At 42.7% G+C, this 25694-nt stretch overlaps 1 protein-coding gene across 1 annotated transcript in view; it reads right to left on the reverse strand.

Moving 5' to 3' along the window:
• Positions 1–25694, reverse strand: part of Piezo2 (piezo type mechanosensitive ion channel component 2) — a 405018-nt gene that overhangs the window by 104755 nt on the left and 274569 nt on the right. Inside the window, 4 exon segments of the mRNA XM_037197168.1 lie at positions 1772–1910; positions 3097–3135; positions 5319–5438; positions 8530–8692. Of these exon segments, the coding sequence (XP_037053063.1) occupies positions 1772–1910; positions 3097–3135; positions 5319–5438; positions 8530–8692 (461 nt within the window).

Genomic DNA, 25694 nt, shown 5'->3' on the forward strand with positions numbered 1-25694 from the left:
CCTTGTCACACCCAGATACCTGACCCAGGGATAGTACTAAATATTAATATGCCAGCAAGATGTTCCTTTTGGCTTTCTAGCTTAACTAACTGTGACACATATTAATAAGGTGTAACAGAGTTATACCACATGAAGAAGAACAAACCCACTCACAGAACAGTGGTTACTCAGTTTCTTCTACACAGGCAGTAAGGCTTTTTGGACACTAGTCCAGCGTCTCTTTTCTTTCTCCAACATTACAATTGGTTGAGACTAGGGTTTATAGTAAAATTCATTAATCATGCCCAGCAATAAAAGAATAAATCAAATGGATCTAAGAATTACCAGCATGCTAAGTTCTTGGTATGGTATGGTGTGTGTGTTTGTTTGTGTGTGTGTGTGTGTGTGTGTGTGTGTGTGTGTGTGTGTGTGTGTTGTAGATGATAGTCACTTCTCTCACTGGACCTTCACAGGCTTAGCTGTCAGTGTGGGCCCCTCCCCTGTGTGGTCCTTCCTAATGTGAGTCACATGCTCCTAGAATCTGAGTTTGTATTCCCTTGGAGACCTTGCCTCTGACCAGGTTTGTTCCTTACTGAATACTGTACGGTTTGGATTTAAAATTCCTTCTCTGCAGTCTAGAGATGTTCTTCTGCCCAGGTTTCAGCATGTAGTTCCATGACACTTGCTCTGGGTTGCCAGAGAGAGCATCTGTGGCCAACAAGCAGCCAGATCAGAGCTCAGGGTTCATCTATAAATGGCCTCTTACCAGCGCTCTGGTGGTTGCTAAGGAGGGCTGTTTACCCTGCTCTCTCCTTCCTTTCACTGATGTAGGCAACATTTGTCCCCCTTCCTTGGACCCCCATCTTTAAAATGCCTGTTACTGGGCACTGTGCCAATGTTCTGGGACTCTCTATTTTATGCTATGGCTCCTCTTACCAGGGATGGAGGGAAACTGCCTAGCTTTCTCTAATTTTTACTGAACTTAAAAAAGCATCCTCTTAAAAAAAGTCTTAAGAGATTAACTAGAAAAACTATTGGCCTGGGGCTGGAGAGATGGCTCAGAGGTTAAGAGCACTGACTGCTCTTCCAAAGGTCCTGAGTTCAATTCCCTGCAACCACATGGTGGCTCACAACCATCTGTAATGAGATCTGGTGCCCTCTTCTGTATATATAATAAATAAATAAATCTTAAAAAAAAAAACTATTGGCCTTCATATTAACTAGTAGAAAAACCAGCATGTACATGGATAGATGGATAGATATGGACATTGTGTGTGTGTGTGTGTGTGTGTGTGTGTGTGTGTGTGTGTATAAGACACTTACACACAGGTTTAATGCTATAAAAAGTTAACATGTTGCCAGGTGAATTTACTCTTGCTTGCAATTCCAGCCCTTGGGAGGTATAGGCAAGGGAAGTTTGAGGCTAGCCTGGTCTACATGCCAGTCAAGCAGGGATACATAGCAAGAACCTATTTCACAAAAGTTAGCACCCTCAAATTTTTTTTTCTCACATTTTATTTTTCAAAGTCCCCTGCCCTGCCCCATCCCATGCCACTGATTTTGTGTGCAAGAGTCAAACATGAATAAAAGCATGGTGGCGTAAATACAGCTCTAAAGAAATGGGCCTAATTTTACTGATCATGGACAGCAATATCTCTGTTTAAAAACAGAGGCTGTTGGAGAATCAAGAACTGAATTATACATGGACGACAGAAGTGGCATCAACTTTCTGAACGAAAGAGAGTGGAGCACAACCCTGAGCGAGTCCGCTCACTTCACTGTGGGGCATTACCTGAGGACTCCTCCGAGGCATCCCATCGGTACTGGGGAGTGGTGTACAGGTCAGTCTTGGCAGGACCGTTCTCTAAGGGCAGACTCGGGTGGATGGTGTGGTAGTCCACAGGGTTGCCATTCACGGTCACCAGCAGACCCTGCCAGGGGAGCAGGAAAGAGGACAGCAGTGATTGCCGTCTGGCCTCTCTGCAGTCACGCCTCTTCCTTCCCAAAGTCCACGCATAACCCAGGATGAAAAGCTGATTAGAGCCATGTAATAAATCCCCAAATATTTTTATCAAGATGGATCCTGTGTGCTGTCTCCAAATTTGGTCTCCTTAGACTAGTGACAATAAAATGCATCCCCGATCTTTCTGCACTCCTGCTACAAACCATGCGACAGACTGTCCTCACTATAAATACAAACTCCTGTGACAGGCTTGTGGGACCCTCCTTGATCAAGGTCTGCTCTCTCTACTGCACATCTTCCAGACATCTGGCTATGTGGTCCTCCATACCTTCCCTGGATCTCCACCCTGGTCTTTTTCCAGACCCTACTCTGCACAGGGCTAAGCCAATGTTCTCTAGGTCTCCCATTTCACTTGGGTGTTCTTTTCCTCTCATCTCTCTGGCATTATGTGAGACAAACATAAATATACTTTCCATTTATGTAATAATTAGCACAGCTACAAATGGGATTGTCTTAGAGACAGACTGGTCAATAGGGCTAGGGACAATAACTTGGTCAGTATGGTGCCTGCTTTTCAAGAACAGGGGCCTGAACTGGGTTCCCATGATATATGCAAAGAAAGCCAGGCACGGTGGCATGCCTATGTAGTCTCAGAGCTAGGAAGGCAGAAACAGGCTCACTGACCAGCTCGAATAGACTACAGAAAGTTCCAGGCTAGTGAGAGACTCTGCTATAAAAAACAAAACAACAACAAAAACCAGTGTGGGGACAGCTCCTGAGAAATGGCACCCAAGGTTGTCCTCTGGGCTCCATACACACACATGCGCACATTTACCTACACATACATGCACTTACACATGTGTGCACCCACACATACACAAACAGGTACATACACATACACACCACACAAAAAAAGAACAATGCTCCAAATAGGGCTTTATCAAAATATAAATATGTTTTGTGTATTGTAGTCAGCCTCATAGTACATGAGTCAGAATTTTTTAGAGTAATAAAGCTGATACAGCTTCTGAAAAAAAACAGGAAAAGTTTATGAGAATTTACAGATAGTTCAAATATATGTAAAGGATCTAACTCCACTTGCCACTTTTAAGTCACTTACATAAGCATAAAGGACAATTCTAAGATATACTAACATCAGATGGTTTGTAGTCATCTTGGGTCATGGATAAAAGCTGCAAAAAGCAAGGCAGGACAGCATGTTAATTGGTAAGCTGAAAGCAGTCTGAAGTACATCTTCATTTGTACATGTTTCTATGGGCAAACCTAGCCTCTAACTAGCTGGATGCTAGTATGTTAGAAGGGCCATGCAAAACACAACAGACCATTGAACTGGATAGCATCCTTTATCGTAACCATTTCCCAACTCTGATGTTCAGTTATACAAACAAATAAGCAATCATAAGCCACCAGATTATAAACACTTTTATGGACACAGTGAACTCTGCCCTACAGTGACTTTAGAACACTCTGTGCTCCTCATCAAGACTTTGCCCAGACTTTGTATATGGCATGCTAGTCAGATGTCCTGTTCTGTCTTGCAGAATGTTAAAAAAAAAAAAAAAGCACGTAATTCAAGGTTAATATTTAAGAAAACTAACATAGTCATTTGCTGCTTAATAACTAGGCACATTCTGGGGACTGCATCATTGGGCAACCTCACTTTTGTGTGATACTATAATTACACCAACCTCAAAGGTACATACTGCCTGCTCCACTACCAGGCCACAGGGCAAAGACTACCATTCTTAAGCTGCAAACTTGAGAGCATGCTCCACACTGAAGACTAGCCCCAGTGGAAACACAAATATCATACATCTAAAGTTAGAAAAGGTGCTATAAAAATATGGTATACAAGGTAAAAGCAATCCACCTTTAAGGGGCACTTGCTGTGAATGGAGTTTCAAGGACTAGAGATGGCTTTAAGAGAGTCAGCAGGGAGCAATAAACAGATGTGATGTGCTAGCATGTAACTGCACCTTTTGTGGATTCCATAAATGCTGCACACTTAGGCTGTACCCGAGTTATTTCAACAGTGTGATCTTAATATATCAACCATGTTTCTGTTGTGATACAACATCACAGGCTATAGGAATTTCTGAGGTCACTGCAATTGTATAAGACCAATGTCTAGTATGTGGGCCATCATAATGTGCCTGGTGCTTGTTCATCCTGGTTTGTCAAGGATGTTCTTAGGAGAAACTGGCTTTTATTTTGATTTCTGTGTATGCCCAGCATTGGTGGTGGTGGTGGTGGTAGGCCTACAATCACGGTTCTATTTGGGGTTTGGGGTTCGATTTCCACTCAGGCACTATGGCTTCCCAGCCATTATGCAAAGATCAACGTATGAGTGGAAATAATTGTAACCTTTTCTCCCTTGACAGGCTCTTGGGGACCTCAAAACCCCATTAGACTTAATTTGCATACTGTCTGGCTATCCTGTCACTGTTATTTGGTGAAATAGACAAGATAACACCTAGGAGACAAGGGAAAACCCTCAGGTATCTCAGGCATGATGCCTGTCCCATGGTGCACCCCACCTGCCCCCTGATGCACCCCACCTGCCCCACGGTGCTGTCCTTCCTTACAGTAGCTCCTCTGTTTCTCACCCCTTCTCAGCACAAGACACTGACTCTGAGAATGGGGCTGTGTGTCTTGGAGAAACTCATCTGCCATTGAATGTATCGGAGTCTCCTGGGTTCTCTAAAGTGCTGGGATTGACTTGCCGGCCCTATCCAGGACTAGAATACCTGTCTCGATGGCTTTGCAAACGGGCTCTTAAGTTGGTATAGCACAAGCCAGAGTGAATTCAAGCTGACTGGCAATAGTGAAATATTACATGTAACTTACACGTTACAAGAGTTATGTGAACCAACACTCTCTCAGCCTGTGCCTGAAAGACCAAGAGGCCCATAAGCATACACAGGCAGAGCCTGGGCTTTCCCCAGTCGGTTATGGAGTTACCAATATGGCCAGTTACTCAGTTACACAGTGAACAATCCTGCTGTAGTGTAGCCCACCTTTAAACCTCCGTCTCTCAGTGCCAACAGTTTATTTCCTTTGTTTTAAATATTTTAATTACAAAATCAGGATTTTTTAAATAGGATTAATAGATTCCAGTCAAAGTGATGGATATATAAAAGTGTTCTCTTCTGGGGTTGAATGGGAGCACATACTTCCTTTAAAAGCCCCAGGTTTGGCTCTGATAGAGGGTTTTGGAAATAGCCACCCAAGACATATTATTTCTACAAGCCAGAAGCAATGTGAGCTGACCACTGCTATTGAACCCCACAGTTAACAGCAAAATACAGATGCAGAAACTAAGCGGGGAGCCTAGAGTTCTTGCTGTGTGCCTTACTTTCCTCTCGTCCGTTGGGTACTGGGTTGCATACCACAGGCTCCGCCTCCTCTCTGCTGTGTTCTGATTGGAGCTGCAGTCCAGGGTGCCCTCCTCTTCCTTCGCCATCTCGTCCTGCACCTGAAACACAGAATCATGGGAGCAGCTCTGCTTCCCAAAGCAGATCCACAAACCACTGCACTTTGCCCCATGTGTTCAAAGTAGGTGCATGCATTGATAGGATTTGATCAACACTCTCCGAAAATAACAAAATACTGCCATGTGCTTCATACCAACATCACTATGGATTGCTGTCTGATTCTGTTAAAGCTTCACATGTTACAGATGTTAAATATCCACGGCTTCTCTATGTGTATTCTAAACTGTACCGGAAAATATTAATGGTTCTTAGGGCAAGTACTCCTAAAAGAGTACATAGTTAACAGTGTAAGCCACCCACTGGTGAATCTTTCATTAAAACTTTTTTAAACCCAGGGTTTTGCTATGTAGCCCAGGCTGCCTCAAACTCACAACTCTCATGACTTAACCTCCAGAGGGCTAGGAACACAGGCATGTGTCACCATGTCCAGCAAGATGACATTTAGTAAATACAGATTCATCTGGAGCTTTCACACAGTACTAAGGAACAGAATGGACTGAATAGACTAGGATGTCTTTCCAGCAAAGGTGTACCTGGAAAAGTGTAACTCATATCCGAGTAGAAGGTGTGGATTTGAGCTCACTGCTCAATCTTGGGGTCCAGTGTGCAGCAGAGCACCCAGGGAAACATCCTACCTCCCAGAGGCCAGATAGCAGCCACATATACACAGTCCCAACTTGTGATGAGCCAACCTAGTCATTTTTCACTTCACAATGATTTCAAGTGATATGCAGTCAGTAGAAATGTTGCTTTAACTGACAAGGACGTGCAGTTAAAGGTGAACACTCATATCACTTTTTAACATTCACTGTACTATATATAATAAATGACACATGATATTCAACACTATTATAAAGTAGTCTTTGCAATATATGACTTTGGCAACCGCAGGCTGAGTATTCTGAGTATGTTTAAAGCAGTTGGTGATAGGTTATGACTGTCAGCAGGTCAGGTGCATTATAAATGCAGTCTTGACCAGAGTATTTTCAAGTTAGGATAAGTTCATTGAGAAGTAACCCCGTTGTGCAATGAGGAGCATCCTTCTGATATTTAACTCCTGAAATGCTCTCCCCCTCTTCTTCCTGCCTCCCCGCTTCTTACATGTTTGATAGACTTCCACCTCAGCACTCACGTCTGATGGCTGGCATTCTTTGAATGTGCCAGAGCTTCTGAAACTATGGTACGATCAGTCTCTCGTCTTCTCACATTGCCTCAATGAGAAACTTTCCCACCTCAGCCCATTTACATCGCAGATTGCAATGCTTGGTACTTGTTCTGTGTGCTGTGTTCCACTTGCCCCTGACAGGCACTGGTTTGAACACTCTTGTTGCCTGCAGAGCCTACAGCTCAGATGACCGCCTTTGCAGCTTTCTCTACCTCCCCAACTCCAGAGACGGTCCATGACGTAAACACCAGAGGATCACACAAAGCTGAAGTAATCACAGAGCTCTCACCAAGCTACTGCATTACCTGGATGGCTACATGGAATGCCATGGGAATAGATAAACACCCTGGGAATTCTTAATAACTTGAAGGGTTTTAATTTTTGTAATGCACATGACATTATTCAGAAGTAGTTCCCTCCCTTCATACATTTTAAGTTTTGTGTAAAATGTTATTGATGATATGTACACATATATACATACTCATGTGTTTATGGAGGAAGCTGACAATAAAAATCTTAAAGGCTTTTATTAGCATGGTCAGTTAAAAAAAGGAATTGGAGAAAGGTGCAACTCAAGATGACATCTTCCTTCTGACCTCACAAATCATCTGTTACTTTGCTGCTTTGCATCCATTCCTTGGGCCCCAACAGGAAGACATCCGTGCAAAAGGAACTAGCAAGGATGGGCTCTGAGACTCTAGTATTAATTACTGCTACCCTCCACGTGTGATGTGGGAACCGAGTACCATGCGGGAGGGAGATAAACTCTCACTTCTGCGGGTGGCAGTGCTGCCGGGGATAGAAGGAGCCATGTGCCTTACCCAGTTTCATTGACACCGTTTAATTTGGACTGCACTTACTTTTGGGGGAGCTGGTTTTTGTTTGTTTATTTTGTAGAAAGCGTAGCTTTAGTGACTATGGGTCTTGCCTGTTGTTATGTCCTACTGGCCCTTAAGTGAGTCCATTACACATCTGGCCTTCAAGACGGGTCTCCTGCAACTGGTAATAGTAGCAGTAGTTCTAGCACATTCAGCAGGAGTGAAAGCAGGAAAGAGAAAAGTGAAAATTGTTCCCAGGCCCAAGACTAGCAGCAGTTCGGATGAGGTTACATCTTGGCCCAGATTCCGTGGACATGCGCAGTGCCCCCTGCAGGTGGAAAGGAGAAAGGCACTTCTTCTGTGTGCCTATACCTTCCCTGCCTTACAACAGGAGACTACAGGCAAAAGAAAAGGGAAACCACATAAGCATTGATCTTCCTGTCCCAAGTGTCAAGCCCTTGTTAGTATTCCTAGAGGGAAAAAGATAGCGCTCCATGGTGCTTGAAAGCAATGTCCTAATCCCATGCCTCACCATGGGAGCCGTGGGTACCAGTGGGAGTTGAGTTTCTATGATGGCTTCTATCCTCATGGGCCAGAGGTGTCAGAGAACACTGGAATACAGGGTTGTATGGTCTCTAAGACTACGCTGCCGTACTTAGACGCAAAGCCAGTCTGTACCATCCAGTAGGTGTTGTAATGTCAACACTCATCTCTCACAGTTCACTTCCCTCACCTATGAGACAAGCACAATACTCATTTCTTTAGTTGTTTAATGCGTGGAAAGAAGGATACACGAAAACAGCCAGCACATGGCCTCTTGGCTTAGTGAGCGCCAAGTAAAAATTAATCTTTCATTATTGTTACCAACTGCCATTTGTGGTGGCAGGCACTGGTGCTAGCGATGGGGAGCTGGCATCTGGGCAGGTAGTATTTACCCTCACTCAGTACTCATAGAATTATACCGATGTGTGTAAAACACTACAGTTTTGCTGAAAGAGTGTTGAGTAGATGGTTGGTAGTGACAACTACACCTCCCAGAGATCCCAGGCACTTTGCAGATAAGGCTAGGAAATGTTTGCAGATCCTTACAAGGGGCTCTTGCAGCCAGATGCGGATCAGCGTGGCCAATGTGTAGTACATCACCAGCAGGAGAATGGGGTTGGCATGGTGATACCAGGACAGCTGTGGATTTACTATGATCTTCCAGGTGCTGGAGCAGTCTGTCTGAATAACAGATTTGATTCCAAACAACCTGTTCAAAAACAAAGAAGTGTGGATAGCTGTAGTCAACCGTGGCAGGTTAGCACATTAGAAAGTAGATATAAAGCTACACATTACATAATATATACTGAGATATATCCTATTCATGCATCCTTAGATAAGTAGAAGGGAGATGAGAGATCTGAAGAACCTTTAGGATTTTGCCAGGTTGAGAAGCTGGGCTGGGAAGAAACTCAGAAATGATAAAGTGAGAACACAGACTCCATCTTACCACCTCATTCTATCTCCTTGGAACCCTCAAGACTTCCCATAGCTCCAAAGTGGTATTTTCCTTGTGTTCCACAACAATTTTATTTGTAGCATAACTTGAATTTTTATTCGTTTCTTTGGTGCTAGTTAAATTTTTAAGTTCTTCTGAGCAGGGACTGTATCTTGTCATCTTGCTTTCAGGATATGCTTAGTATAGGAAAGGTTTCCTGTGTAAGCATATGTAATTGAAGCAAGCACCCCAGGGATTGCGTGATCACAGTAGAGTAGAGACTGAAGGGCGTTAATGCTCCTGCTAATAAAGGAAGCTGGGCTGGAAAGATGGCTCAGCAGTTAAGAGCACTGGCTCCTCTCCCAGAGAACCTGCGTTCAATTCCTAGCACCCACATGGCCTATCACAACCATTTGCAACTCCATTTCCAGGGGATCCAATGCCCTCTTCTGGCCTTCATGGGTACTGCATCCATGCGGTGCACAGATGTACATTCAGAAAACAAAATCAAAACCAACAAAAAACACCCATATACGTAGAACAAAACTTCAAAGGGGGTGGGGAGAATGAAGAAAAGAAGGGAGGGAGGGAGGGAGGAAGAGAGGGAGGAAGGAAGGAAAGAAGGAAGGAGAGGGTTTTCAGGACTGAAAGTACACAGTTTCCAGAGACATGCTTCTGGTGCTTAGAACCTACCCTGTCACATGAGGACGGATGCAAATTTGACATCGCATTAGCCACAGGACCTCTATGCTGATTCAAAAGACCAACCAAATGAGCAAATGTTTCATTTCAGGTCAGACTTGGCACGAATAATTACTCAGTGCCAATATTATGGGAGCAAATATTGAACTTGGTCAGAGTTCTACAGCTCAGACATAAAAGCCAAATGTTATGTAGTAGAATTTCTGCAAAATTTATTTCTGCTAAATTTCATTTATGGGCAATTTGAGTTTTTCAAAGCTTGGTAATGAATCACTTACTTTGAAAGGATGGCTTACTTTTATGGTGCTTGTTAAAATTTGAAACGGTTTATGTTAGTGCTAATTTCTCCTATGTAGCCTGGATGTTCCTGATTACATAATGGGAAAGTATGCAAAATATGATTTGTTAAAAAAATGTTGAAAATGTGACATATTAAGAAAGTCATCTTCCCACACAGTTTTCTGAGAAATGATGCTAATAAATGATTAAGTTTTTCTATGTGGATGAGCTCTGCCTCTTTCTATTGTTTGTGCTGATTCTTTTGAAACATTTGTTTATTTTGTGTATGAGTGTTTTGCCTGCATGTATGTTTGTGCACTATATGCATATCTGGTACCCAGGGAGGCCAAAAGGGGGCACTGGATCATCCCCTGGGATTGGAATTACAGACAGTTGTGAAGGCACCATGTGGGAGCTGGGTATCAAAATGGGGTCCTCTGCAAGAGCAGCTAGTGCTCTCAACCACTGAGCCATCTCTCCAGCCCCATTTTTTTAAAAGAAATTACTAACTTCTTTCCTTCCTTCTCCTCCTCCACTTTTCTCTCCTTCTCTTTCTTCTTTTTTTTTCAAACAGATTTCACTATATAACCCAGAACTCCCTACGTTGACTAGCTTTGAAGACCGAAATCCACCTGCCCCTGCCTCTCATGGGCAACACGATGCCCAGCATGAATCCTTTCATTTTAATCAAGCATGCTCCATTCAGGTGTAAGGTCATCAAAGATCACACGGTCTTCTCTTACAAACTGCCCGGTGCTGCATTTTCTATAACCATGAAGGCAGTGTAAGTGCACTGCTGAACTTGGATTTCAAAGAAAGCAAAAAGAAAATAGTTGAAAACTGAATTATCACTTCCTATAATAAACTTGCTTTATTACAGGTCTTTTTTTCTTAAGCTCAGTAAGAACTTTTTATTGAAATTAGGTTTGAAATAAAAAACATATTGAAGTCAGTATTGAAAGATCATATTGGCTTACATCAACATGTACAATTAATACATACTAAGAGAAAAGTAAAACATATAAGAAACTCTTGAATACATTAACATATACAATTAATACATGTCAATCAAAAGGAAAATAAAATATAAAAAAATCAAAGGAGAATGAAGTATTGAACTCCTTTGAGAATCCTGAAACCTCTTGAAAATGCTTTTGCAGCTCTAGATGACAATACAGATTTCTATATAGAGTACATGGAATGAAATGCTCATTGGATAAACTAAATATTTTAATCTGAGCAGGAGGGTTAATCAGAGCAGGAGGTTTCAACTTCTGAGGCCCCATACTTCAACTGAAGAGGTCATCATTAGCTTAGACCTAGTTTGGCTCCATTAGAAGAAATTCGGTAATAACTCCCCACAAGTACTCACAAAAAAAAAAAAAACCAAACTATTTCATATCACAACCAGTATTTCATCCCTTCCAAACAATACCGTGGCTGACTCCAGACTGAATTTGCACATTTCTACACCAACACTGAAGAATCAGACCTGCAGTTTGATCTGTAGTACATGGGTCTCAACAAATGGGCAAAAGCTACAGAACGGCCTCTCTAACTGTTCTCATCATTGTTCCAAAACCTGACAGAAACAACTTCCAGGAGGAAGGATTAATTGTGGGTTATGTTTCAGAGAATATAGTCTATCTCTGTGGGTAGGTATGGTGAGGACATGAGTGCCATGGCCCTAACCCCTCACATCGGGGTGGATCAGGAAATGGCAGGCTCTAGCCAGAAGTGGGCCTGGAGTAGAACCCTCATCTCCAGGAGTCTATACTCACCATCTGGGTCACATGTCCCTAAGGTTCTATAACTCCCTAAATACTGCCACCATCAGGAGACCATGTGTTCAAACATATGTTATGGTTGTATCAAACTCAAACTAAAAAATATAGCCACAGACTGTCCATTAATTATGCATTATTAGAATTTTGTTTTTTACCAGGGTAAATAGTGTTGTGACCAATTCTCTCTCTCTCTCTTTCTCATATATATACACACACACTCCCACCCTTCAACACACAAGAGTTATATACTGTAGTAAATGTTTGTATGTAAGATAGGACATTTCGTGGTTGAAATTTCCCATCCTTTCTAGTGTTGGAATTCAAGAAGTCTATAAAGTGTTAGCCATTAGATAATCTGCTTAGCTTTTCCCTTTCTAGGAGTTCATCTAGATCCTGACCACCAAAAGGAAAGTGACTGTGTAGACCCTGCATTCAGAGACTCATTCAGGCACTCCAGCAGAAGGTGGTGTGAAGCCAGCCCTGTGTCTGAGTGTCAAGGGCAGGCAGTGGGAAGGCTGTACAGTGCTGGAGCAGGTAGTCCATAAGAGGAGATGGGCAGGTTAGAGAAGAGAGATCCTGAAAACTGGTGCAGTGTGAACAGGTGTTGAGGTGGGGATGGGAAGATAGAGATAACGGCATGAACCCAAGACTCCAGCTGACTACTGATGTGCCACTGGGTGTTGCTGAGCCTGATCCTATCCTAACAGGATTCTCAGGAGTGCCTGTATCTCCAGAGTAGAGTTCCCCATGCCCCAGAACAATTTCATTTGTAGTCATAATCTTAATTTTTAGTTTTAGTGTGTGGACTTTGTTTTGCTACTCAGTCAAACTCTAATTTCTTGTCATCTTGTCTTCAGGACTTGCCTCAAGTAAAGAAGGTGTTGTATGCAAACATATTTAACTGAAATAAGACACTAAGAATAACTTAAAACATGGATGTGATCATGGTTGTGGGAGAAGTCAAGACTAAGGGATGATAATGTTTCTCCTCTTGAAGAAAAATGAAGGAAGGATGTTAAGAATTCCCACAGCAGTATTCAGAGAAATATCACTGCTACATCCGTGACTTTCATCATCTTTGTTTGGAAACTAAAAACATTCAGAATAAATGTATAACACAACTATCAAAGAATCCACTGTCATTTATCTAACATGCATCTTGGGTCACATAGAGTAGATATTTACTACTCTTCAGGCTGCAAACAAGAATCCTACATGCCACCATCTGAATGAAGCAGTAAGTAAATGTATGTGTTAAGAGTCAGTACTGCTTGAGAATATCTGAGAGTCCAGGTGCTGTGAGTTGGAGGTGGCTCGTTCCTTGGAGTTTCGTGCACTGGAGTATTGACTCTTACAGTGTGATGATGTTCGAAGGTTGATCCGCCAGTTGGGACTGTGGGACCCTCCATCTCCCGCTGGCTTCTTTGTTGATGTGATCTCTCCCATATCTCCCACATCCTGACATCTACCATCAGTCCTCTGAAGCCAAGCCATTGCTGACACCATGCCCTTCCCTTTCTAGAACTGTGACCAACACATTGCCTCCTTTCTTCCTAAATAGCATGCTTTGGGTGTTCTGTTATAATAATGAAAAACTAATTCACCTAGTTTAAGATAAAGAAACACTGACAGATTCAAATATCCAAGAGAGTCAAAGTATGAGGCCATCTGGCCGATCCTCTCAAGAGTGCACAAGGACACTTTGCTCAGAGCGCTATGTACAAAACTCGTTCACTCTTTGTAATGTATCACAGGAACAAGCAGACTCTCTCATCACATTCTTTTGATCTGCCTTCCTCCCTAGGCCCCACATCCTTGCAGCTGGTCCTCATGCTCTGCAAGGCTTTGTTCCAGATGTCTCCTCATCCCATGGAGAAGTTATTTTGCTCGCTCTCCCTCTGAAGCACTCTAGCATCTGACAACACATTGCTGATGACCTGACAGGATGTTTGTTTATACTTGCACATGTTGGCAGATTTATAGGTAAGCCACCACCTGTTTTCAGGTTCATTCAGACATCTGCTCTGTCTCCACTGGAGCCCAGCAACATGCAAGAAATACTAGTGTTGTATCTATCCCCATGTTTTGAAAGTAACTATAACTGTGAAAGATACTAACATATACTCCCATGTTAACTGTGTTTACAGACACAGTCCAGAAACGTGAATTTATTAATATCCTTGGGCAATTAATACCCAGAATGTTTTCATCCTGTAAATCTGGAACTCTAGCCAATCACCAATCCACTTTTGTCTCTTTCCCAGTCCCTGGATTCCACTATTCTGCTTTTTGGTAGAATCTATGTAACTAGATTCAGTCAAGATGGATCTAATTTGATTTCAATGCTGTTAATGTTTCAAGCTTGAAGCAGAACAGTTAGATCACATGGTTATTCTGTGTGTACCGTTTTGAGGACCCTCAGTACAGTCTTCCAAAGTGGCTGTACCATCAGCAATGCAAAGGATTTCAAAGTCTGCATGCTTCTCTCTCTCTCTCTCTCTCTCTCTCTCTCTCTCTCTCTCTCTCTCTCTCTCTCTCTCTCTCTCTCTCTCTGTGTGAGTGTTGAGAGTATCCATGCTGGTGGGTGTGAAAAGCAAAACACTACACTTTTAATTTACCTTTTTCTTTTCAAAAGTCCAGAGCTCTTTATGACCTAGTCTCTCATGGGAAGCCATATTCTTTAATTAAGTGAGCCTTAGCTCACTAGAATGAGCGAGTGTGTAATGGGATGATAAAAAAATCTAAGCAAGTGCTAAATCCTCTCATGAAGCCAGGAAGAACAGTCTTTCCAACCAGCAGAAAATGATTATTTGGGGACAACTAATCCTCCGAAGGAAACATGTATTAATCTCATTCCAAGCCCCCAACTTTTGAAATCACAGGGAAACTGGATGGAGGGAGAGAACGAGAGAAGCAGCGGAGGAGAGACAGTAGCAGCCCATCCAGGCTGCAGGGCAGAGAACAAACCTGGAGGAGGAGGGCCCTCGGTTTGGCTGACCGTGCCAACAGGATGCCACTTCTTGCATTGTCTGATATGAATTAAAATCCTACCTGTGCTCTCAGTCATCTAGTCTGGAATGAGGCCTTTTGTCATTGGAAGCCTCAACTTTCTCATCCAGCAAATGAAACTAGCAACTACACTCCAGAGGTATCGTGAGAATTAGACATGCTTCTGAAAGGTTGCGGTAGAATTCTTTTCTGTTTTTTTGATTCATCTATTTATTTTACATATAAGCTGCAGCCCTGCCCCCATCCTCCCCTCTCAGTCCTTCTCCCTCAATCCTCCCTCATCCTCCAATGGCCTCCTCTTTCCTCTCCATCCAGGAAAGGGCAGGTTTCCTATGAGTATCAATAAAGCATGGCATATCAAGTTGCAGAAAGACTAAGCACCTCCTAGGTGTTAAGGCTGGGCAAGGTGACCCAGTATGAGAAGTAGGGTCCCAAAAGCCAGCAAAAGAGGTGGAGCCAGGCCCTGTTCCCACTGTTAGGAGTCCCATAAGAGGACCAAGCTACACAATCATAACATATATGCAGTGTCTAGGTCAGTCTCATGAAGGCTCCCTGGTTGTTAGTTTAGTCTCTGCAAGCTCCTATAAGCCCAGGCTAATAGACTGTGTGAGCCTTTTTGTGGTGTCCTTGACCCCTCTGGCTCCTACATTCCTTTCTCCTTCTCCTCCACAGGATTCCCAAACACTACCTAATGTTTGTCTGTGGGTCTCTGCATCTGCCTCCATTGGCTGCTAGATGGTGCCTGAACAAAGGTTTGGGGGACTGAATCATGGAAAATTATTTTGTGTTTCAAACAAGATGGTTAAGTTTTTAACACATTAGACATTAGTTTCTCTCTTGAATTAATTTCTCTCATCCATAAAGGCGTAAAGCTAGTGTGGCATATCTTTTGTGGCAGTCTGAATTTTGTTGTCCTTCTTAAAAAGGTGTTGACTTTATTTAGACAAGAAGGTAAGTTACTCATCCCTCAATTGTATCTCATCAGGATTGTTCTGCAGTTTTTTTCACGATGGGTCTGCAGCAGTTGATGGTTCCTCGTTATTTGTTCTTTTCCCTGGAGCTTTACTTTGCCTGGCCTCGGAGAGCCAAGAGCAGAGCCAAGGGTTCAGCTGATGTCCTGGGGTGACCCAGTAAAACATCCGGAGCTCCTTCTCAGCCTCTCCACACTCTGACTTCCACTTCTCCTGCCCAGGAGGACCCTCATGCTCCCCTTTCTGATGAGGTATATAACATGTGCTGCCTGGTAGAGTTGGAAGGATGGGTGTTCTGATCCTGCTTGTTCCCAGCTCTCAGGCATTACAGTCCTACAAGTCTGATGTTCCCTGTATGACAACACCTATTCATGCATAGCTTCCTTTCTGATTGTGGTAGCAGGGTGGTACAGTATGTTCCATATGCCTTTAGCACCCATCTCACTAATATGCATGACTTACAATGATGCTGACGTCCTACTTACCTGCCTAGATGCTGGTTGGACTGCTTAGCAGAAATATTTATCATCTGCTTAGCTACATAAATACAACATGGTAATATCACCTGATTTGGAAACACATATATTTATGTAAATATATATATATTTATGTAAATATATATATATAACTAATAATTACATTATTTTTCCTCATTTTTATCTCTTGTATCATTTACAAGGTTTTCTATGATTCTGGTATCAGGAAATATCAATCATATATTACCACTAACTATTTTTTATCACTGATTTTTGCACAAAGGTCACCCTTTTCTGTTTCTTGCCTCTTGTCATTGAGTATACACCCCACATAAACATGCATCTGTTTTTCTTTTGTTCCACATGTCCGTCTTTCCTGAGCCCTTACCTGAGAACCTCAGGGGAAGCCATTCTTCTCTGTTAGCTCTCTTTTTGTGTCATTTGTAAACCATAAAGTGAGGGAATCGTATATGCAAGGTGATAGTGTGGGTTTGGGTCTGGGTAAATAAAAGCTCCACAGTTGTCTTAGTTAGGGTCACTATTGCTGTGATGAGACACCAGGATCCCAAACAAGTTAGGGAGCAAAGGGGTTTATTTGACTCCCACTTTCCCCTCACAGTTCATCAAAGAAGTCAGGACAGGAACTCAAGCAGGGCAGGATCCTGGAGGCAGAAGCTAATACAGAGGCCATGGAGGGGTGCTGCTTGCTGGATTTCTCCCAATGGCTTGCTCAGCCTGATTTCTTATAGAACCCAGGACTAGAAGGCCAGGGATGGCATCACCGAAAACGGGCTTGGCCCTCCCCCATCAATCACTATTAAGAAAATACTCTGCAGACTTGCCTGTAGACAGATCTTATAAGGGCATTTTCTTAATTGAGATGCTCTCCTCTCAAATGTCTTTGGTTTGTGCCAACAGTTCACACTGAAAGAGATAAATGGCAAGCTCTGCCACCTTCTAGAGTTTGTTTCCAGAGCTGTCCCAGAGGCTGGTTTTTAATCAGTCTTGTCACTCTGTCCTGATACGTTTGTAAAATATAACTAAATGGTCAGTAGAAACACTACTGCATATTAGGACACTGCACTGACACCAGAGATTCCATACTGTCATGTAGTCTTTACATGCTTTCCCTATTTCTGTGCTTAACTTGTGGAAAAACTGTTTTGAACACGTGGGCCAGCGTTGACCTACCACTGTAAGCAGCAACGACTTGGAGAATCTACAAGTCCCAGTGAGGCTGGGTTTGGAAGTCTCTTGTTAATGCCTTCCTCTCCATCCTTCCCCTGAGTCTCCAAGAAGCATGGGAAGACCAGGGGTTGCTGGTCTAACAGAATCAGGTCTCATGGAGAAGATGGAGAGACTCTAAGCAATTTCTGGCACCTTCTCCCTGCTTCCTGTAGGTGTATTTGGCATCATATGTTAGGCTGGCTCAGCTTCCCATGCTTGTCTGCCTTCTGATTTCTAGAAGGAAGTATTACATAAGCCAGGAGACAACCAGCAACTGCAAGCCTAATAAGCTTGGATTTAACTAATATGGACAAATTGAACTTGGGAACTAATATTGACATCTAAACCCGGATAAATTAGCAGTTTAAAAAATATTTTGAAATTTAGCTAACTGAAAAATCTGTGAATGTTTTTAGATATGAAATAAGTCATTTTTTAAAAATATAGAGTTTATATCTTAATATTAGAATAATTTAAAGGTGCTATAACTTGTTAGGATCCCAAAAGCAGTTAGGATATGTCATGAGCTCATAGTCATTGTTAGGAACATTCATTCAACAACAAGAGTTCCACACAGAAATGGACTTTATAAGAATCCATACCAGCCCTCTGAAACTTTGGTTTCTTTCTTTAAAAAGATTTATTTTATTTTTAATTACATTTGTGTATCTCTGTGTAAGCATGTGCATATTATTACCATATCCCCTGAGGCCAGAAGAGAGAATTGGTTCCCCTGCAGCTGGAGTTACAGGTGGTTGTGAGCCTCCAGGTGTGGATGCTATGAATTAAACTCTGTAAGAGCAATACATGGCCTTAGTAACTGAATCATCTGCAGTCTTTGAAACTGTGCTTTTGATAGGAAGAGGCAAAATGCTAGAGAGGCCCACAGAAATCCACAAAGATGCCCCCACAATAGACTGCTGGCAATGGTTGAGAGACAGCCCGAACTGACCTACTCTGGTGATAGGATGGCTAAACACCCTAAGTGTCGTGCTAGAAACCCCATCCAATGACTGAGGGAACCGGATGCAGAGATCCACAGCCAGGCCCCGGGTGGCGCTCCAGGAGTCCAAATGGCAAGAAAGAGGAGGGATTGTATGAGTGAGAATTGTTGAGACCAAGGTTGGATAAAGCACAGGGACAAATAACCAAATGAATGGAAACACATGAACTATGAACCAATGGCTGAGGGGCCCCCAACTGGATCAGGTCCTCTGAATAGGTGAGACAGTTGATTGGCTTGATCTGTTTGGGAGGCATCCAGGCAGTGGGACCAGGTCCTGTGCTCAGTGCATGAGTTGGCTGTTTGAAACCTGGGGCTTATGCAGGGACGCTTGGCTCAGCCTGGGAGGAGGGGACTGGACCTGCCTGGACTGAGTCTACCAGGTTGATTTCAATCCTCAGGGGAGTCTTTGCCCTGGAGGAGATGGGAATGGGGGGTGGGCTGGGGGGTGAAGGGAGGAGGGCGGCGGAAGGGAGGAGAACAAGGGAATCCATGGTTGATATGTAGAATTAAATTATATTGTAAAATAAGATTAAAAAAGACAAAAGGGCCTGATAATTTATGTCTTAGCATCTGTGTGTGTGTGTGTGTGTGTGTGAGAGAGAGAGAGAGAGAGAGAGAGAGAAAGAGAGAGAGAGAGAGAGAGAGAGAGAGAGAGAGATTACTTAAAATAATTGTATCGAATTTTCATATTACCTGGCTTTGAAAAGGAAGGAATATTTGGCCATATAAATGGGGTTGAATTATTTCACATTCTGGAGATTTCTAGCAAAACTACTGTAATAAAGCTTTTTATTACCTTCATAACCACTATGAGTCCTTAAACTGTCTACTCAAAAATGAGAGATTTGAGAGAATCATTATCTATGCCTTTGAATTCTCACCACTCTTAATGGCATGGAAATGCCATCTGCTACCTAGTAATGTGGAACACAGAACTTACAGAATGGCCCATTATTCTGGAGAAACTCGAGAGGATCATTTTTCCCTTGAGCCAGGTTGAGTCCTTTTGCATGGCTTGCTAAAGTTGTAGTAACCCAATATTGAAAGAAGAGTGTGGGGAGAGAAGGGGGAAAGAGAGAAACATTTAAGTGCACCCAACAACTGTGGGCGAGCAACACTGTACCCAAGTATTGGAAGACCCCAAAGAGACTTGCCAACCATGTCAGGAACTGAACAGACAAGACAAGTGAATGGATTTAAAATTTAAGGTGATGTGACAATAGGTACACTATGTGTCAGCAGATGCTCACAGAGCTGCACACGGCCCAGGCTAGCTTGATCCTAGCTCTTTCCACATTCGATTCCACTGGCAGCATTAAGAGAAAGAAACTCAGGGACATAGCTACCTCTTGCCATTATTCTCTCCCTCTCTTCCTTCTTCCTGGGCATTGCCCTGAGATCGGGAGGTTGGCATATCATGCTCATAGACATTTATCTTAGTTTTGTTGCATGCATATTTTTAAGTAATAGTTACATAGGTAATTATTGCGCATTCATGATAATGCATATGAATTTTATATGTATTTAACTACACACACACACACATATATATATGAGATTGCATTTGAATATATTCTTTTGCCACTAATACAAAGGTGTCTTAGTAAGGTTTTTATTGCTAGGATAAACAGCATGATCGAAAGCAACTAGGGAAAGAATGGGCTTATTTCATCTTATAGTTCCAGGTAACAGTCCCTCACTGAGGAAAGTCAGGGCAGGAACTAAAGGAACTAGAGGCAGGAGCTGAAGCAGAGGCCATGAGGAGTGCTGCTTACTAGTTTGCTCCCTATGGCTTGCTCAGTCCAATTTCATGTATCGTTCAGGACCACCTGCCCAGGGGTGCCACTCCACCACAGTGGACTAAACCCTCCTCTACCAATTAGAAATCAAGAAAATGCCCCCATAGGCTTGCTACAATTTGATGGAGGCATCATCATCATCATCATCATTATTGAAGTTGAGTTTCCTCTTCCGTTTTGACTCTGGCTTGTGTCAGGTTGACAAAAACAAACAAACACCCAACTAGGATAAAAGGATGTTCAACGTCCCCATTAGAGGAATGCAAGTTAAAGCCATGAGGTGGCACTACACATAGCAGAGTGGGTAACACAGAAGAGGGTGAGGACAAATTCCAGAGGGTTTGGAGAAGCCGAGTCTCTCATTCTGTGTTGATGACAATGGGGTACAGTACTGTGTCTCTTCTAGTCCATTTCTACTGCTCTAACAACAACAATTTATCAACATTAGGTACAGACTCATTGCTCACAATTCTGTAGCCACAGATTACATTTTTGCCTTCAGCTCACCTGCTCTTACAAGTGAGGCCCTCTGGCCCCCCTGCCATGGGAGTATACCATAAGAAGTCAACCACTTATGATCTCAGACACTGCAGGTCACCCTATTCCAAGCCCACAGTCCCTTCAACTTTGACTCCTCAGTCTCAGGACCTGTGAGACTAGCTTGTGTATAAGTCCTCTAGTCTAATATTTCTGTTATATGGCATCTCAGATGGACTAAAAAGCTCTCCTTGCTCTGAGGCTACACAAATGAGCCTCCTGTGTTTTGGTGAGGAGGTGGAAGACAGGAGGAGAAACAGACATTCCAGATTTAGAATATTGAGCAAGAAGCCACTAAGGTGTTTGTCATCAAATACAAAACAGATGTAGCTATCAAGCCAGAGAGGCCTTCCAGATATCTGTTCTCCATATTTCTAGCATTCTTTATGCCTTTGTTTCATTAAAAAATGAACATAATGTTATGCTGGCAACATGCCTGTGGCTAAACTTAGCTACACAGTGAAACTCCTAACCCAGTTATTCCACGGATCACTTACATTCTAGTAATTTTCACCGAAGCTCAATTATGACCAGCATCTTCAAAAAATGCTCCACTTCAGAGAGCCAGCAGGAGTCTTTGTATGAGTTTCCATTGCAAAAATCATTTGTTTACTCTGGTGGTGCAATATTAGAAAGTCATACAAGTAGGCTTAATCTGTCAGGGTCATTTTCCATTTCCATTTCTCCCAGTCGGAATTGAAAAGTGAACTTCAGATTTAATGAATGGTCTGTGATGGGTTTCCCACTTAGGTATTGCGTTCACAAATCCCCACCAAGCAGAGCAGCCCCTCTCAGCCAATCCGTGGCCCCTGGACTCACTCTCCTCAGCATCCTGGCTGTGCTCCTTTTCTTATGGTTATTGCTGGGATGTATAATGCTGAATCTCAACAGGGAATAGTAAAGCCATTGCCCAGTAGGCAAACAACATCCTGCCATGCTTGCTGGATGGCTGACTTTAAGGCTTATGATCTGTTTCAGATCACGTATATGAGCTGAAAAGAACATAAGCTGTCACCTTGCGTCTCCAAACTCTACCTGACAACCTTCCGTACTTTTCTTGCCAAGACACAAGTTACTCAAAATCACATACATTGAGGAAAACACCAGGAACTAGAAAGCAGCTCATTTGAAAACTATGGTTCATCTGTTGTTAATCTCCATACTTTGTTGGTAATTTCTAGATTATATGATGTCATGTACAGAGAGTAATACCACAGGACCTGATATACAATGTGTGTTCCAAAAATTCTGGCTTCTGCCATTATAAGTATCATTGCTGTGAGGTATGACATGAGCTTGGCTTACGCTGGCACTGGTAAACAAGAGCTTATATGGGTCCCGTTTAAGATGAATTTGAACTATACTCTCCCACACAGGGATTATATGTCTCTCCATATATATGCTTTCATATATGTCTCATCATAATGTCTTTACAGAGATGCTGAGATTTGGCACCCAGTGGGAAGTTTGGGATAATGTGTAGAGTTATGAGCACTGTAATTATGTCTTACTGTTAATATCAGGCTGTTCACCAAAGTATGTTACTTTCATCTTGTCACTACAATCAAGAAAAGGACAAAGTAGCTACTGAGCGTGCTCACAGCTGCAGACAGATTTCAGCCAAACCTTTATAGTCTTCTGCTACTAAGTACTCCCAGCCCTTCAGAATATGTATGTCCATTTCTTACATTAAATGCAGAAAGGCCTGCAGCTTCCAATGCCAAGCGGAAAGGGACACAGAGAGGGTACTCCATCTCATGGGCAGACAGGGAAACTGAGAAATGGTACTTGTGGCAAGGTCTGACCACACAACCTTCCATGACAGTTATCCAAGTCTAGAGCAGGGATGGGCTTGGGACTCAGGGAAGTCCCTAGTGCCAAGTGGGATACTCTAGGAATTCTCTCAGCGGCACCCAACTTTGAGCTAGTTTGCAGAGACCTCCGTCACCTTTGAAATGCCAGAATGAGCAGCAAAGGAATAATTGGGAAGGACTATCAGTTGTCACCACCAGGCATGAGGCCTTCCTTTTAGAACCTTTCAGAACCAGTGGTGGGGGCTGTCAAAGCCTCTTCAATCCAAAATTCTGGGGAACAAACAAAAGGCCAAAAACCTGATTGCTGGTGAGTGCCACAGAATGAACTCATAATTATGAATGAAATCAAGGATCCAGTTTCAGAAAACCAGGGACTATTCAGACATTCACAGAAAGCCACGTTTCTGCTTCCAACCATCTTATGAAATTTCCTCCATGGTAGGCAAATGGCTCAGTCGGAACCAGATGGGAAACACTTTTAAGGAATCTTGCTAGAAGAATTCTCTCAAGTTCCACGGCACCCCATTGATCTGAGTGCAGTTCTGCCTTTCCCATTTGAGTTTTTGGTACTTTGGCCTCGAGGCCCTCCCCTCCCCATTGCCCTACATTGCATCATATGGAAAACACAGCCAAGACCAAACCTTCCTTTTTCATTAGTTTCTTACTTAAACTTTAAACATGTTTCCATGTGTGTGAGAAAATGTTAATCTGACAGATTTCACACTACACTGTTTTTGTAAGCTTGGAAAAACTTTACACAGAGTCCTCTGGGATCTACATCATTCCTTTGAAGTTTTTAAAGGCACATACATGTCTTCACTATTCTCCAATTTGCTGTAATTGAGCTTTATGCTGTAGTTGTGGAACACTGCTTTACAACAGCATTGTGTCCGAGGGGCAATTTTGTACCTGGCAGAAATGTCCCATATTCAGGAGTGTGATTACTGTGAACAAATTGAGGCCATTTGGAATGTTTTCTCTGTAACTCTTATAGGCATTATTTCTCTGATGTCACATCTAGGACGCAGATGAGTGTTTACACTTGGTGAGGGTATTTTAAACCTAGGGCTTCCTTCTCTTGACGGGATGAATCTCACCATGTGGAAAACGTGAGAAGTGAGTGAGGAGCAGGACGCTAGGGACCCTGTGACCTTCCATGCTCTTGTGCTATCTTTTGCGATAATAATCCTTGTGTCTTCTAGGGGACACCTGACAAGAGGCAGATTTGTAGGCATTTCTGTTACAGATAAAATTTCTCTTAACGGGCTGTAATGTCAGTATGAGCTGAAGTACTTCATTTTCAAGTCCTTGAGTGTGGATAATCAGTCATGTGCAAACTGGAAGGCATGTGGTGTGCTTCTCCACTAGGAGCTGCCTGAGTGTCTCACAATAGCCCAGCAAAACATCAGCATTATTGCTAGAACACATGCAGCTTTGAAGCTCAGTGACCGAGAAGGTCGCAAGTGGTGAGTCAGGTCTCCTGGCTTCAAGTCAGGACCCCACATGAAGTGTCACCAGCAACTTCACACCAATGCATTCGAAAATACACACGAAAGCAAATTCCTTGAAAGACACAAACGACTAAAACTCAAAAGTCTTACAGCCATAACAGAAACTGAGTGGGGGGGCATTATAAATATATCCAATATAGAAAATGTGAAATCCAAATGCTTTCCACTAGTGAATCAAATCAAAATTTTTTTTTAAAAGATAACAGCAATGCTAATCATTAAAGAAGAGAAAATAATTCTCAAGTCATTTCATAAGGTTAGCGTTCTCAATTCACTTTACGAGGTTACCACTACTTGGATATCCATGCCAGAAAAAGACAAGCTAATAATAGGAAATGATACAGCGATGTCTATTATGAATACTGTTAAATTTTCGCATATACTGTGCCTTGAGTTCTCAGTCCTCATTATCCCGAGTGCTGGGCTTCTATGAATGCACTACCATGTCTATCTTAAATCATTTTAAATGGGAAAAACTATGCTATTTATTAATACTGCACTTAGAGAAGGTCCTGGTTTCAATCACAATGTTGCTTGGTTTCTTAGCTGTCCTCGGTATACAGAAACTCTCAGACATGGACCATAAAGGGTCAGGGGTCAGCAGGTATTTTAAAATTGACAGTGATCTTTCTTAGGAAATCATTTCCCCATGTATCATCTTATCCTACCATGGTTGCCTTTGGGGTCTGGAGTTCTGGAAATCTAGGTTTGTGTCTGCTCACGTATAAAGGGTTAAAATACAAGGGTTGGGAGGGGCACAGACACTGAGAGAAAAAAAAGGCTGAGCCAAGAGCTGGGTGCCCAGTGTGTAACCTTCCAGAACCCAGGGGCCTTTTCACAGCTCCAGAGAATCAGGACCCAGGGCATACTGAGTTACAAAGGCCCGCTGTAGCAAAAGCCAAGAAAAAAGTTTTCAGAGGGGAACTCAGCAGAGGGCAATAGTTTTTACTCACAAAAGAGGATAAAAGGTTCTAGAAGGAAATATCCAAGCTAGGCTTTGAGGGAAGAGAAGGAGCCAGTGAGAAGTATGGAGGGGGAGAGTCTTTCCCGTGATGAAGCAGTCCAGCTTTAGGAGCTCAGGACCTCAAAACTACAATGGGATGTAGGGGTCACACTGTGAGTCTGACTTTAACTGCAAACATTAGAGGGTTTCTGTTTTGCTCTGCTTTGTTTTTAGTAAACTTAGTATCTGCATATCACCATGCACTTGAAATGTGTTATCCTATTAAAGAAATAATCCCACTCTTTCTAGGCTGCATTTCCACACCTATTTAATAAAAGGAAAATAGGTTCAGAGTACAGATGATCTGCCCAGGAAATAGCAAGACCAGGATTCTAGATCCGTAAGCTGTGAAGCGTTAGCATCACGCTCTTACTGTTATATTTTTGAGACTGTGGGGCCCATGTAGTCCTTGGTGGCAGAGATGAGAACTGACAGACAGAAGGTCCGACTTGTGGTCGAGTGCCTTCAGGTTAGTTGATGTCATAGTTATGGACTCCATTGAATGAGTTACATAGTCTGACAAACTCAAAACATTCTAGTTGTCTCTGCAGAACATAAAACATCTTCTCCCTAAAATCCTGCCTAAGAGATGCCTTCCATAGGCAAATGGAGAAAAAAAAATTGTCCACAGCATTTAATCCAAGCCTAAGATC

Source organism: Peromyscus leucopus, chromosome 19 (assembly GCF_004664715.2).
Source record: "Peromyscus leucopus breed LL Stock chromosome 19, UCI_PerLeu_2.1, whole genome shotgun sequence".
NCBI classification, from domain to species: domain Eukaryota; kingdom Metazoa; phylum Chordata; class Mammalia; order Rodentia; family Cricetidae; genus Peromyscus; species Peromyscus leucopus.